The sequence below is a fragment of the Elephas maximus genome, chromosome 10, assembly GCF_024166365.1.
Source record: "Elephas maximus indicus isolate mEleMax1 chromosome 10, mEleMax1 primary haplotype, whole genome shotgun sequence".
NCBI classification, from domain to species: Eukaryota; Metazoa; Chordata; class Mammalia; order Proboscidea; family Elephantidae; genus Elephas; species Elephas maximus.
Window position 1 is genome coordinate 86,279,064 of NC_064828.1, and position 12,722 is coordinate 86,291,785.

Here is a 12,722-nt window from a genome sequence, read left to right on the forward strand (position 1 = left end):
CAGAATGAAACGCTGCCTGATTCTGCACCATTCTCACAGTGGTTGCTGTGTTTGAGCCTGTTGCTGCAGCCACCGTGTCAGTCTCATTGAGGGTCTTACTCTTTTTCACTGATGCTCTACTTTACCAAGCATGATGTGCTTCTCCGGGGCATAGACATGCATAAAAGCAAAAATGATAACTCCCCCTTCAGCCCCACTTTCCAGAGATAACCACTATTAAAGGTTAAGCTTTTTGGACTTTTTTGATGCTTAATCAAGCATATACATAGTTTTTTTGGTATTGTTTTTAAAAGACTCAAGTTTTCTAATATGGTCTTTTTTGAACTAACTTTCAAATCAGGTCAGATAGAGCTACCACATTTTTTTAAAGGTATAAAATAGCAAATGAATAAAAACTTAAGGTCAGGAAAGTAACAGAAGGACGAAGAGGGTGGTGGCCAAGAAAGAAAGAAAATAGCCTCTCCTGATTATTTCAGTCTTATTGGGCTTGGCACCGAGTGCTCAAACATCCAGATACGGGGAAAGGCTTACTAAAGAACTCAAAGCATAGGACTCATCCCTAGGAAACCTACCCTGAAAAGTTTCTTGGAGAAGAGTACTGACTTTCAGTGGTGTTTGTCCCTCTTTGGGTGGTGAATAAACACGTTTTGCTTCCTCCTTCACTTTTCCTATGACAACCTCGATTTTGAATATTTTCTGCGTTAGCAAATCCTTTTGGCTTAGCATTTGAATCTAGATCAGAACAAATGATGTTAAAAAAAACACCTGCACTAGGCTGCAAATCATCAAAAACACTAATAAAGCCACTGATTGCATCATGCTTATAAGTATTAGGTGGTACATAAATGCTTGAAAACACCCAGATTAAAAATTAAGGAAAGTTAAAGGAAAAAAACCTAGGGACCAGCCCCAATCCCCCATTCCTTCTGTATGCCTGCCTGCAGAAAAGAATGAAGAACTTGGCTTTAGGGCATGGAGGACAGAAAAGGGGGACGGAGGGAAACAGTATCTCAGAAATACAATAACCTTGATTTTGACGGCTACGTAATAGGACCAACGGGATTTTTGTTTTGCTAATAGGATTTTATAACCTGACCTTGCACAGATGTTTTCTATCTTGAAATGATATGATATCTGTGTCCGGGGTGATAGAGGCTATTTTATAGTGGAGGAAAGGGTATATATATATGCTTAGGGGAAAAAAAGGGTCTGAGGAACTCTTGAAAGTCCTGAATTTTCCCTTGAAAACACAGCTTGCACTTATCTACCCTGTTCTTGATCTCCTGAAGCATTTCTTGGTTTCCTTCATTTTCTAAATTGAGCATCTTCATTGCCTGGTAAATTTCCCTGAAAGATAAGAAGGACTTCTTAGATTGTTCTTCCATAGCTTTAAAAAAAAGCATGGGAATGGGACATATAGGCAAGAATCTTCAGTTCTAATCCTAACTGTGCAGTTTTGCTGAGCTTTATCTACAAAAATAGTATGAAGCTTAGCTTATAAGGATGTTGTGCAGTTTTGAGATGATATATTTGAAGGTACTAATTAGGTGCCATTTGCTGAACATAACTCATTAATCATCACCACAACTCGATAAGGTAGACTATAGTCTGCACTTGATACATGAAGAAATGGGCTCAGAGAGGTTAAGTAACTTGCCCCGGCCCACATAGTAAGTGCATGCCACAGTTGGGATTCAAACCCTGGTCTTTGACAGGGAGGGCTTGTCATGGTAGGCACTTAATAAATGTTAGTTGAATAAAAGGATAACTTCAAACCACTGGGCAGAGGACAGGTGGTTGAATTACACAGTAGTTGGTAAGTAGGTGAATAACATGGGTGAGCCTGTGCTTTTGTCATCAGGCAGTCTGGAAAGGCAGGGACATAGTCTGTGAACAGGGACAGGAGAATCAGCAGTAGAAGAGGCCGTGGCAGGAACCAGAGCTTCAGCACTTACTTTAGGACAGCATCATGATTCTCCAGGAGCAGCACGTCTAGGAAGGTGTCCCTGACCTGGTCACCCTGAAGTTTAAGGGCTAGTATGCTACGGCAAGCTTCTAGTCGTACACCAGGTGATTCTTCGTAGTGGATAGCCCAAAGCAGGAGATCTGTCAGCTGGGGACTCACTAGGCCAATCTGTCCCAAAGCTGTAGGGATTGAAGGGAAGCATGGTCCTCTGTCACTTAAGACTTGGCTGTATCCTAGCATCTAGAAGTGGCCTTATTAGTAAATAAATGGTGTAGTCAACCACATGGTGAATTGAGTATTACAAATAATATCCTCCTTTCTGGATGGCAGTTAATCACCATTAGAATTTTAGGGGTAGGTTGGAGGTGAGCATTATCTCCAAAGGATACCTAGGAGGGAGTGTTCCATCTCAGCTTGTCCAATAGCACGTGAGCATAGACTAATTTACATTTTTATCTAGGAATGAGATATGGGACAGAAAACTCAGAATGCCAGCCTAGTCAAGGAAGGGTGATATGGAAGGGAGGCACAATTACTTCACAGGTTTACTTAGGGCTGGTTCTGCTAGGGACTATCAAAGAGAGAAGCAATGTCAACAATTCCTAAAAAGAAATTCTGGAGAAATGAGAGGGCAAAGGTTTAGATCTATGTCACACTTGCATCTGGTCTGACTTTTATAGAGTCCTAAGATTGAAACCTCCAAGGGAAGTAAGCTGTATCCAACAGTGGGTACTTACTTGGAACTTAATCCTAATTCTGTTGGCAGTAACTGTCTTGCCATCCCTTTGCCTTTACAAGTTTGATATAGACCTAGACTCAGGATCCTTAACTAAAAAGAAACTCCTTCCCTTCTCGTACAAGGAACTAATCAGAAGCTAAGATCATCCCCGCCCCACACCCTACCCCCTTCCTAGAGAGTTTCTGGGGATCATCTATATTAGCATATTGGAACGTATTTGAGGTTGAGGAACGGGACCACTACTGTAATACCTCGAATGGCAAAGGCCTTGATTTTCCAGTAAGGATCTCTCTGCATCAGATTGAGGAGGCATTCAAGCACCTGGGATGGATAAAAGTCAAGTGTTGAGTAGGGAGGACCAGAACAAAAGTGAGCCAGAGCCAGGGACCAAACTTGTCTCTAATATGCGCTATAACTGAAAAATGACCTTCCAACAATTCTAGTGACAGATGAGCTGGAGCCCAACGTGCCAGCCTGTACACATTGTGTAATCACTGATTTATCTGGTCTCTAGATTGATTTGTCTCAGCCCACATCTGTGGCATACATGCTTCTTTTGGACGTCTCAATCAGGGTTCCCAGTAATAACTAGGGGTTATGTTATAACCCAAAAGTACCTGAGTGGCACAAATGGTTAAGTGCTCAACTACTAACTGAAGGGTTGGTAGTTCAAACTACCCAGAAGTACCGTGGAAGAAGGCCCTGGGGGTCTGTTTCCAAAAGTTCACAGCCACGAAAACCCTATGGAGCTGCAGTTCTACTCTGCAGCACAAGGGATCGCCATGAGTCAGAATGGACTTGATGGCAGCTGGTTTGGTGTGGGTTTTGGGTTTATGTTATAACGCCATTCACTGGGATTGGTCCTAAAGCCCATCAACAACCAGGTAATGAGAAGCTAGTTAACTGAGGTGAGAACAGAATTAGGTAAACATGGATATACCCTAGAATGAAGTCTGAGCTGAGTGGTAATTAAATGTGGTCCCAATTGACTGATGTGGCCTGTATATACCACTTCATCATCCTGGTTTGATCTCTCTCATTCAGTATCCCCACAGAATGGTAAGTGTATTACGCGTAACAAAGGGAAGATCAGGTCCATCAGGTAAGATGGAAACATGACTCCTTGACTTACCATCTTGTCACGGATCTGTAGTGCTCCAGCTGCCAAACAGGCTTCCCGCCGCACTGCCACAAAGTCATCATTGAAGCAGTTGAGGAAGTTTGGGAGAAGCTTGGGAGTCATGAGCTTGAGCCCACCAATCAGGGAGAGGGCTTCCACACGCTCCTGTGAGTTTCCTTGACCCAGCTTTACTCTATGAGACACAAGATGATTTTTTATTTTCCCTCTCTGTATCTGCCCTCCCTCTGTCCATTATCCAGTCGCACCTCTTCCTAGTCAGCCTTATACCCATTAGGTTAAGCAACCTCAAGTATCTTATTTACCTTCATCCCTATTACCTAGCGAATGCTGTGTTGACTGAATGAATAAAGGAAGGTTTCAACATGTACCCCTTGGCACAGTCAGGGTCTCTTCTCCATTGCCCTCATGTGTGCCCTGTTCATTCCTGCATCTGGCAACCAGCCTGGAATGGCTCCTTTTCTATGTCTATGCAGTCTTATCCATCCACCATGAACCTTGACCTTCCTCCTCTAGCCCAGAGTGAGCATTCCATTTTTCTGCAGTAGCAGTTATGGTATATGCCATTTTTTCTGATTTTTAATATAATTTCTTAAAAATAGGTATTTGTATATCTTGCCTGTGTAATTAGAATCATGTCATACTTTTGAACTCCCTCAAACAATGCCTAACACCTAGTGGGGTACTCAGTTAATACTTCTTTCCCTAGCCACTTTGATAGTTTCTGTAGGGGCTGTTAACTTTTTCGCTCTGTAAAAATAATCCTGCAGTGGGACATAGTACTATGCTGAGCATGCAGAAAATCTCAAAAAATGCTGGCTGGCTGGATCCCAGGCGCCTTGAACACTTCTTAGGGAAGTTTCTGTCTGCATGTTGAGACGTGGTCTTACCTGATCTTGTCATGTACCTCTTTCCCAAGGCTCATTTGCCCCAGAGCTAGGGCAGCTGCTTGTCTCACTTTCTTATTCCAGTCGCTCCACATCAGTTCAATCAGCTTATGCTTCATATCCTACAAGTAGTGATAATTGTTAGCTACCATTTATTGAACATTAATTTTATAACTGAGACTGTGCTAAGTGTTTTTTACCCGTGGTATCTCAGTTCACTTAATCCTCCCAGTGTAATGAGGCAGATGTAACGATTTACAGATGATAAGATGGAGGTTCAGCTTAACTTGCCCAAGGTTAACCTGGTGAGTACTGGAGGTCTGTTTCCAAAGTTCATGCAATAAACTATTGTGTTGGGACCAATTTAATTTGTACCTGAGAGACTTAAAAAATTTAAGTGGTATATTAATAGCGTGACCAACTTGCCCCAGTTTGCTTGAGACTGTCCCGTTTTTGTACTGAAAGTTCCGTGTCCCAGGAAACCTCTTAGTCCCAGGCAGACCAGGATGGTTGGTCATCTTATGTATTAAAAGTCTATTTCTCTTATGGGAGAGGAAACAAAGATTGCTATGGTTGTACTCAGTATTTTTGTAATTGTGTCCAAGCTATTCTCCTTGCCTGAAATATCTCTTCTCCACTCTACCTGGTAACCCAACCACACATTGCCATCGAGTCAATTCCAATTCATAGCAACCCTATAGGACAGAGTAGAACTGCCCAATAGGGTTTCCAAGGCTGTAAATCTTTACAGAAGCAGATTGCCACATCTTTCTCCTATGGAGTGGCTGGTGGGTTCAAACTGCAAACCTTTCAGTTAACAGCCAAGTGCTTTAACCACTGTGCCACCAGAGCTCCTCACCCTACCTGGTACCTGTTGTTTTCCAACTCTCCCTTTAGGATTTAGCTCAAATAGCATCTTCTCCGTGAAGTCCTATCTGCCCTCCATGAGCACAGGAAATCACCAGAGTGACATAGCTACTGCTGTCGTGGCTATTTGTAACATTTACCATGAGATCCTTGAAGACAGAGAAGACATTTTATTCATCTTCGCATCCCTAGTGCTAGTCTAGTATGTAGGATGTGGTCAGAAACTGCTTGCTTACTGAGTGAGTGAAAGAACTGATGGACATACTGCCTTTCTTAATTCCAGCAGTCTGACATGAAGCCTTCATGTCTTTACCTTGTCCCCTGTGAGCTCTGCATACCTTTTTACTTTCAGTTGGCAATCCTTAGTGACAAGTGCTGAGGAGGCGAACATGCAAATGCATCAGATATTGTTAAAATTATATTGTTAAAACACAGATTCTGATTGAGTTGCCCTGAGGTGAGTCTGCATTTCTAACAAGCTCCCATGTGATGCCTGTACTACCAGTCCAGGACTTTAGTAGCAGGGTACTACAGCACTTGAGACAGAATTAACTCACTCTAAAATATCTTTATGTGATTACACTGAATGGCCAGAATTTGTGCTTCCTACCTCAAAAGGTGAGGGCTGAAAATAAAATAAATTATTTAAAAAAAGGTGAGTGCTAAAGAGTGGAAGGTATTCACTTCTCATGGGAATGGCAGTGTTCTGGGCCATTTGGGAGTTACCCAATGTTACAAGAAAAAGAGTGGAAGAAGAATCTCATTTGGGCATCTGAAGATGGTTTGGAAATAATGGCAAAAAGGAGGTCAGGTGAAAGCCTAAGTGATAGTCATAGTTTCCCTTGCCTTATATTCCCTTTTTTGTTCAAGTCTCGTTCACCTGTCCCACACTCCTTCACAAAACTTTAACTGATGAGTTCAGCCCACACTAATATCTTCTTTCTTTCTCTGAAAAATTTTGCGAGTGTCTTACATTTATTGCTTGTTCTTAAAGCATTCGCTTGTGTTACCCTTGTTGCTCCAATTACACTGTCAGTTTTTTGAAAGTAGGGACTGTGTTTTATACCTTCTTCATGTGTGTGCTGAACATTCTGGGAGAGTCACCGTAGACACTAACAAAGGTGGGTTGTTGAGTAGTTTAAGTCAGTGCTTATCAGTATTTTGGGGGAAAAAATATGTTGTTGATGGAATCTTTTATAAAATATATTGGTGTTGAGACAATGTCAAATTACTATAAAAGTTTCTAAACTTTTGCTCTCTATGTTTATACTTATTTCATTGTGGGTCAGTTTGTGGACTGCCACCACACTGAGAACTACACTGGCTTAAGTCACAGAAAGACATGTCAGCATTTGAAGACAATTTTGGATTAGTGGTCTGGGGTAGCAATGTGGAGATGGAGATTCTTTTGGTAAGAATGGGATGGTAGGTAGCAACAAAAAGTAGAAGGGCCCCAAGCCCAGCCTTGCTTAAGCTTCCTGTCCTCGAAGTGCAGAAAGAGAAGATTTACCAAACTGACATTTCCACTGATCCGGGACAGAGCCCGGCAGGCAACAATCCGGTCCTTCCATTGACGGCTGTTCAGCTCCACAGCAAGCATGGTGTGTATCAGGGTCTGAGGAGATGGAAGGTATGTACGGGTATTCACAGTCACTTTTAGAGGTAATGAAAATCTTGGAGGGGTTACATCATAACATGGTATCCAGCATAATTAATGTCACAAGTACATGAGCTGCCCATCCCTAGCAAAGCAAAGAGTGGGTTTACAAGACATGGGGTACTTTTCCATCTTAGCCTACTGACTCTGGGATCATAAATCTGGGAACAAAATACAGATTTAATAATCTGAACAGAAAACTAGGGCCTTCTCTCCTTGACTTTAATTGTATTTATCCTTAAAATGATTTGTGTATGCCTCAATCTTTGTGAGTTTCATATTTCTACTGAAAGTAACTAAACACACTTATAGGTATGTACAGTTTTCCATGGTAAACTAGGAGAAGCAAATTCTCTGTCATGACTCATTGCATACACAGTTAGGAACCATCTTCAGTCTGCTCTTCTTGCCTTTCTCTTGGCTGTATTGGCACTTTTTGTATATATCTCTGTGCCCAGGTGTACCCATGCTTAGTCCACTTTCTATGTTTGAGATCACCCTACCTGACCACCTGCATTTTGGATTGCTTACATACACTGGCCCCAGAGGCCCACTTGTCCCTCAAACCTTGGTTTTTTTTTCTGACGCTCTAATGGACACATACTGTCTTCCCGCTGAGATGGCTCAGGAGAATACAGGATTGGTCCTCAGTGTCCTCGTCCTTCTTGTTAAACAGTTGATTGAGGATCCTCTTAATTACGGGGTAAGTGGCATCACCTTCCAGAGCCAAGCACTGCGCTGCAGCCCAGCTGTCCACAATATTACCTGCCACAGTAGGATGGGGAGGAAGAGTCCAGAATGGTGATCTGTTGTCCCCCAGAGAAAACAGCCTTCGGATTGGTACCCAAGGCTGCTACCTGCCTAATAGCTTTCTCCCCTGTGTCCCACTCATTCTAGAAAGCCAGTCTGCTATTTAAACCATATTTAAATGAGTCCAATCAAGGTTTTAAATATAAACTGAAAAATCTCAACCTGAAGAGTCAAATCCTAAAACACTCCTGTTAGGTAACAACAGTAAGGCACTTCTCGTCTGCAGATGTGTTTCCTCCCGGAGGCTGAGAAGGTGGGGTGAGGTTCCTAAGGCAGGTGAATTAAGCTGTTGAGTGTCTGGAGAAGGCCGAACCAGTAACCCAGTTATTCCCCACATCAAGACAAGGAATGACCACTTTCCAGAGGAGGTACTGTGGGCCTGTCATCTAACAGCCTTCTTGACTGACTCCAACAGTGCAGGTGAACCATGCCTAGAGGTTAATGTGCAAAAGTGGGAAGCATGATGTGTTCAGATACTGATTTTTAAATTTTCGCAAAGTATTCATTAATACTGTTACATCATCTTTTCAAGTTAAAATAAAAGGTGGCCTTTGAAACTATTGCCCTGAGATCTTTAAACCTTAAACCAAAAATATCCCCTGAAGCCTTAACACCAAACAATAGTTTAGCTTAACTAGTAAAAAAGGTCTGCCTTGAGCATTATGCTTTTTTAAGAACCATCTATATGGGGAATCAAATTGGCAATAGCAATTCGAAAGATTAGATAGAAACCTTAGGGGGCAATGAGTTTATGTTAATAGGGAAGGAACAACTCAGAAAAGGAGAGTGAGAATGGTTGCAAAACTGGAAGAATGTAATCGGTGTCACTAAATTGTACATGTAGAAACTGTTGAATTAGTGTATGTTTTGCTGTGTATATCCTCAAGAATAACAACAAAAAAGACAAAAATAACCCGTGAGAGAGGGTGCAGGAAAAGGCCATTTTCATGTACTGCTGGTGAGAGTATAAATTGATACCTGTTTTTTGAAAGTCAATTTAATAACATATATTGAAAATATTAAAATTTTATAACCATTACACATCAAAAATATTAAATATTTTTAAAAATTAGGTGGCATGAAAATAGGTGTGGTTTCTACTCAAATGTATCTATGAAAAGCTTAGCTATTTTATCCTTGACGTCATAGCCCACGTACCACTTGGTGGCAGTCCACCTCTTTTTGTAAAAATATCTAGAAGAACTAATTTCTGAGTGTTCTACTATTCATAAACCCAAACCTCCGATAATATAGCATACATCACAGAGCATGATAATGGAAAGGCAAGGATTGGGAAAAGCTGATGGTTAGGTAATTCTTTACCTTCTATTCCTAGGTCAGAAATAACAGGGAGCTACTCACCCTTCAAAAGGGCAGTCTGCATGATGTCCCGGGCAAGGGTATTATGTGACTGTATGGCATATTGGCATACCGCTGCCGCCATCTGTACATTGGCATTCTTGTCACAAAGAGCAGCCTTCAGCGCGGGCTGTAGCACCTCTGGCAAGTCCTGGATAGGTGGGTCATTCACAGTCTCCACATCTGTGATCAGAAGAGGGCCAGGTAAGAGGGTACTGGCCCTTTTGCTTTTCTGTTAAACACACCTTCCTTTCTAGTGCCACATGGTGGCGAACTTTGGTCTCAGTTGCAGGTGCTTACTGCTACTTAAATGTAACTAGAGTTAGCTGAGCCCCTGCAATGGACAGGATTTTAGGGTTCAGGACAAGCCATATTAGGCAAGGTACAGCTACCCCATAGGGGTTCCAAGGCTGTAATCTTTTTTTTTTTTTAATTGTACTTTAGATGAAGGTTTACAGAACAGACTAGTTTCTCATTAAACAGTTAGTACACATAATGTTTTAAGACATTGGTTAACAACCCTATGACATATGAACACTCTCTCTTCTCGACCTTGGGTTCCCTGTTCCCAGCTTTCCTGTCCCTTTCTTCTTGCTAGTCCTTGCCCCTGAGCGGTGTGCCCCTTTAGTCTCATTTTGTTTTATGGGCCTGTCTAATCTTTGGCTGAAGAGTGAACCTCAGTAATGACTTCATTAAAGGGTATCCAGGGGCCATACTCTCGGAGTTTCTCCAGGCTCTGTCAGGCCAGTAAGTCTGGTCCTCTTTGGTGAGTTAGAATTTTATTCTACATTTTTCTCCAGCTCTGTCCAGGACCCTCTATTGTGATCCCTGTCAGAGCAGTCAGTGGTGGTAGCCAGGCACCATCTAGTTGTACTGGACTTAGACTGGTGGAGGCTGTGGTAGTTGTAGTCCATTACTCCTTTGGGCTAATCTTTCTCTTGTGTTTTTAGTTTTCATCTCCCTTGCTCCTGAAGGGGTGAGACCAGTGGAGTATCTTAGATGGCTGCTCACAGGCTTTTAAGACCCCAGATGCTACTCACCAAAGGAGAATATAGAACATTTTTTTTTAATATAAACTATGTTATACCAGTTGAGCTAGATGTCCCCTGAGACCATGGTCCCCACAGCCCCCATCCCAGTAATCCGGTCCCTCAGGGAGTTTGGATGTGTCTATGGTGCTTCCATGACCTTGCCTTGTACAAGTTATGCTGGCTTCCCCAGTATCGTGTACTGTCTTACCCTTCACCACTGTTACCACTTATCTATTGTCAAATTTAGTGATTTTCCATCCCCACCGCTCCGCTCCCTTGTAACCATCAAAGGTTGTTTCTTTTTGTGTGTAAACCTTTTCATGAATGTTTATAGTAGTATCTCATACAATATTTAACCTTTTGTGATTGACTTATTTCACTCAGCATAATGGCCTCCAGATTCATCCATATTGTGAGATGTTTCAGAGATTCATCGTTGTTCTTTATGGTTGCATAGTACTCCATTGTGTGTATGTACCATAGTTTGTTTATCTATTCATCTGTTGATGGGCATCGAGATTGTTTCCATCTTTTTGATATTGTGAACAATGCTGCAATAAACGCAGGTGTGCATATGTCTATTCATGTGACAGCTCTTATTTCTCTAGGGTATATTCCTAGGAGCGGGATTGCGGGATCATATGGTATTTCTATTTCTAGCTTTTTAAGGAAGTGGCATATTGTTTTCCAAACTAGTTTTACCATTTTGCATTCCCATCAGCAGTGCATAAGAGTTCCAGTCTCCCCACAGCCTCTCCAACATTTTTTTTTTTTTTTAATCCTGCCAGTAATGCTGGGGGTGAGATGGTATCTCATCGTGGTTTTGATTTGCATTTCTCTAATGGCTAGTGATCTCCAGCATTTCCTCATGTGTCTGATCACTGCTTGAGTGTCTCCTTTGGTGAAGTGTCTGTTCATTTCCTTTGCCCATTTTTTAATTGGATTTTTTGTCTTTTTGTTGTAGAAGTGTTGGATTTTCCTGTAGATTTTAGAGATTAGAGCTTCGTCTGATTTGTAATAGCCAAAAATTTTTCCTCAGTCTGTAGGTTCTCTTTTTACTCTTTTGGTGAAGTCTTTTGATGAGCTTAAGTGTTTAATTTTTAGAAGATCTCAGTTATCTAGCTTATCTTCTAGAGTTTGTGTATTGTTAGTTGTGGTTTGTATCCTCTTTATGCTGTGTATTAGGGCTTCTAGCATTGATCCTATTTTTTCTTCTATGATTTTATAGTTTTTGGTTTTATTTTTAGGTCTTTGATCCATGTTGAATTAGTTTTTGTGTATAGTGTGGGGTATGGGTCCTGTTTCATGTTTTTGTAGATGGACATCCAGTTTTGCCAGCACCATTTGTTAAAAAGACTGTTTTTTTCCCCATTTGATGGACTTTGGGTGACCATCAGTGAATGAATTTACATCTGGGTTCTCAATTCTGTTCCATTGGTCAATGTATCTGTCATTGTACCATTACCAGGCTGTTTGAACTACCATAGCTTTATAGTAGGTTCTGAGGTCAGGTAGCACAAGTCCTCCTACGTTATTCCTCTTATTCAGTAGTGCTTTATTTATCTGGGGCCTCTTCCCTTTTCATATAAAGTTAATGATTAATTTTTCCATCTCTTTAAAGAATGTTGTTGGTATTTGGATCAGGGTTGCATTGTATTTGTAGATTGCTTTGGGTAGAATTGTCATTTTCATTATGTTGAGTCTACCTATCCATGAGCATGGTATGTTTTTCCATTTATGTAGATCTCTTTTAGTTTCTTGCAGTAGTGTTTTGTAGTTTCTTTGTATAGGTAGGTCTTTTACATCCCTGGTTAGACTTATTCCTAAGTATTTTTTTTTTTTTTAGCAGCTATTATAAATGGTATTGTTTTCCTGATTTACTTTTCATCATTCTCTTTATTGGTGTACAAGAATCCAACTAATTTTTGTATGTTTATTTTGTATTCTTCTACTCTGCTGAATCTTTCTATTAGTTTCAGTAGTTTTCTCTTGGAGTCTTTCGGGTTTTCTGTGTGTAGATTCATATCATCTGCAGATAGGGACAGTTTTACTTCCTCTTTACCAATTTGGATGCCCTTTATTTCTTTTTCTTGCCTTATTGCTCTAGCTAGGACCTCCAGCACAATGTTAAATAGGAGTGGTGATAAAGGGCATCCTTGTCTTGTTCTCGTTCTCAACGGGAATGCTTTCAGCCTCTCTCCTTTACAAATGATGTTGGTTATTGGTTTTGTATAGATGTCCTTCATTATGTTGAGGTATTTCCCTTCT

The 12,722-nt window shown here is 41.2% G+C and overlaps 1 protein-coding gene across 1 annotated transcript in view; it reads right to left on the reverse strand.

Moving 5' to 3' along the window:
• The window catches only part of HEATR4 (HEAT repeat containing 4), a 39,105-nt gene that overhangs the window by 13,114 nt on the left and 13,269 nt on the right, over positions 1 to 12,722 (reverse strand). Inside the window, 9 exon segments of the mRNA XM_049899420.1 lie at positions 573 to 732; positions 1,269 to 1,347; positions 1,956 to 2,145; positions 2,957 to 3,026; positions 3,838 to 4,018; positions 4,734 to 4,852; positions 7,108 to 7,212; positions 7,859 to 8,019; positions 9,427 to 9,606. Of these exon segments, the coding sequence (XP_049755377.1) occupies positions 573 to 732; positions 1,269 to 1,347; positions 1,956 to 2,145; positions 2,957 to 3,026; positions 3,838 to 4,018; positions 4,734 to 4,852; positions 7,108 to 7,212; positions 7,859 to 8,019; positions 9,427 to 9,606 (1,245 nt within the window).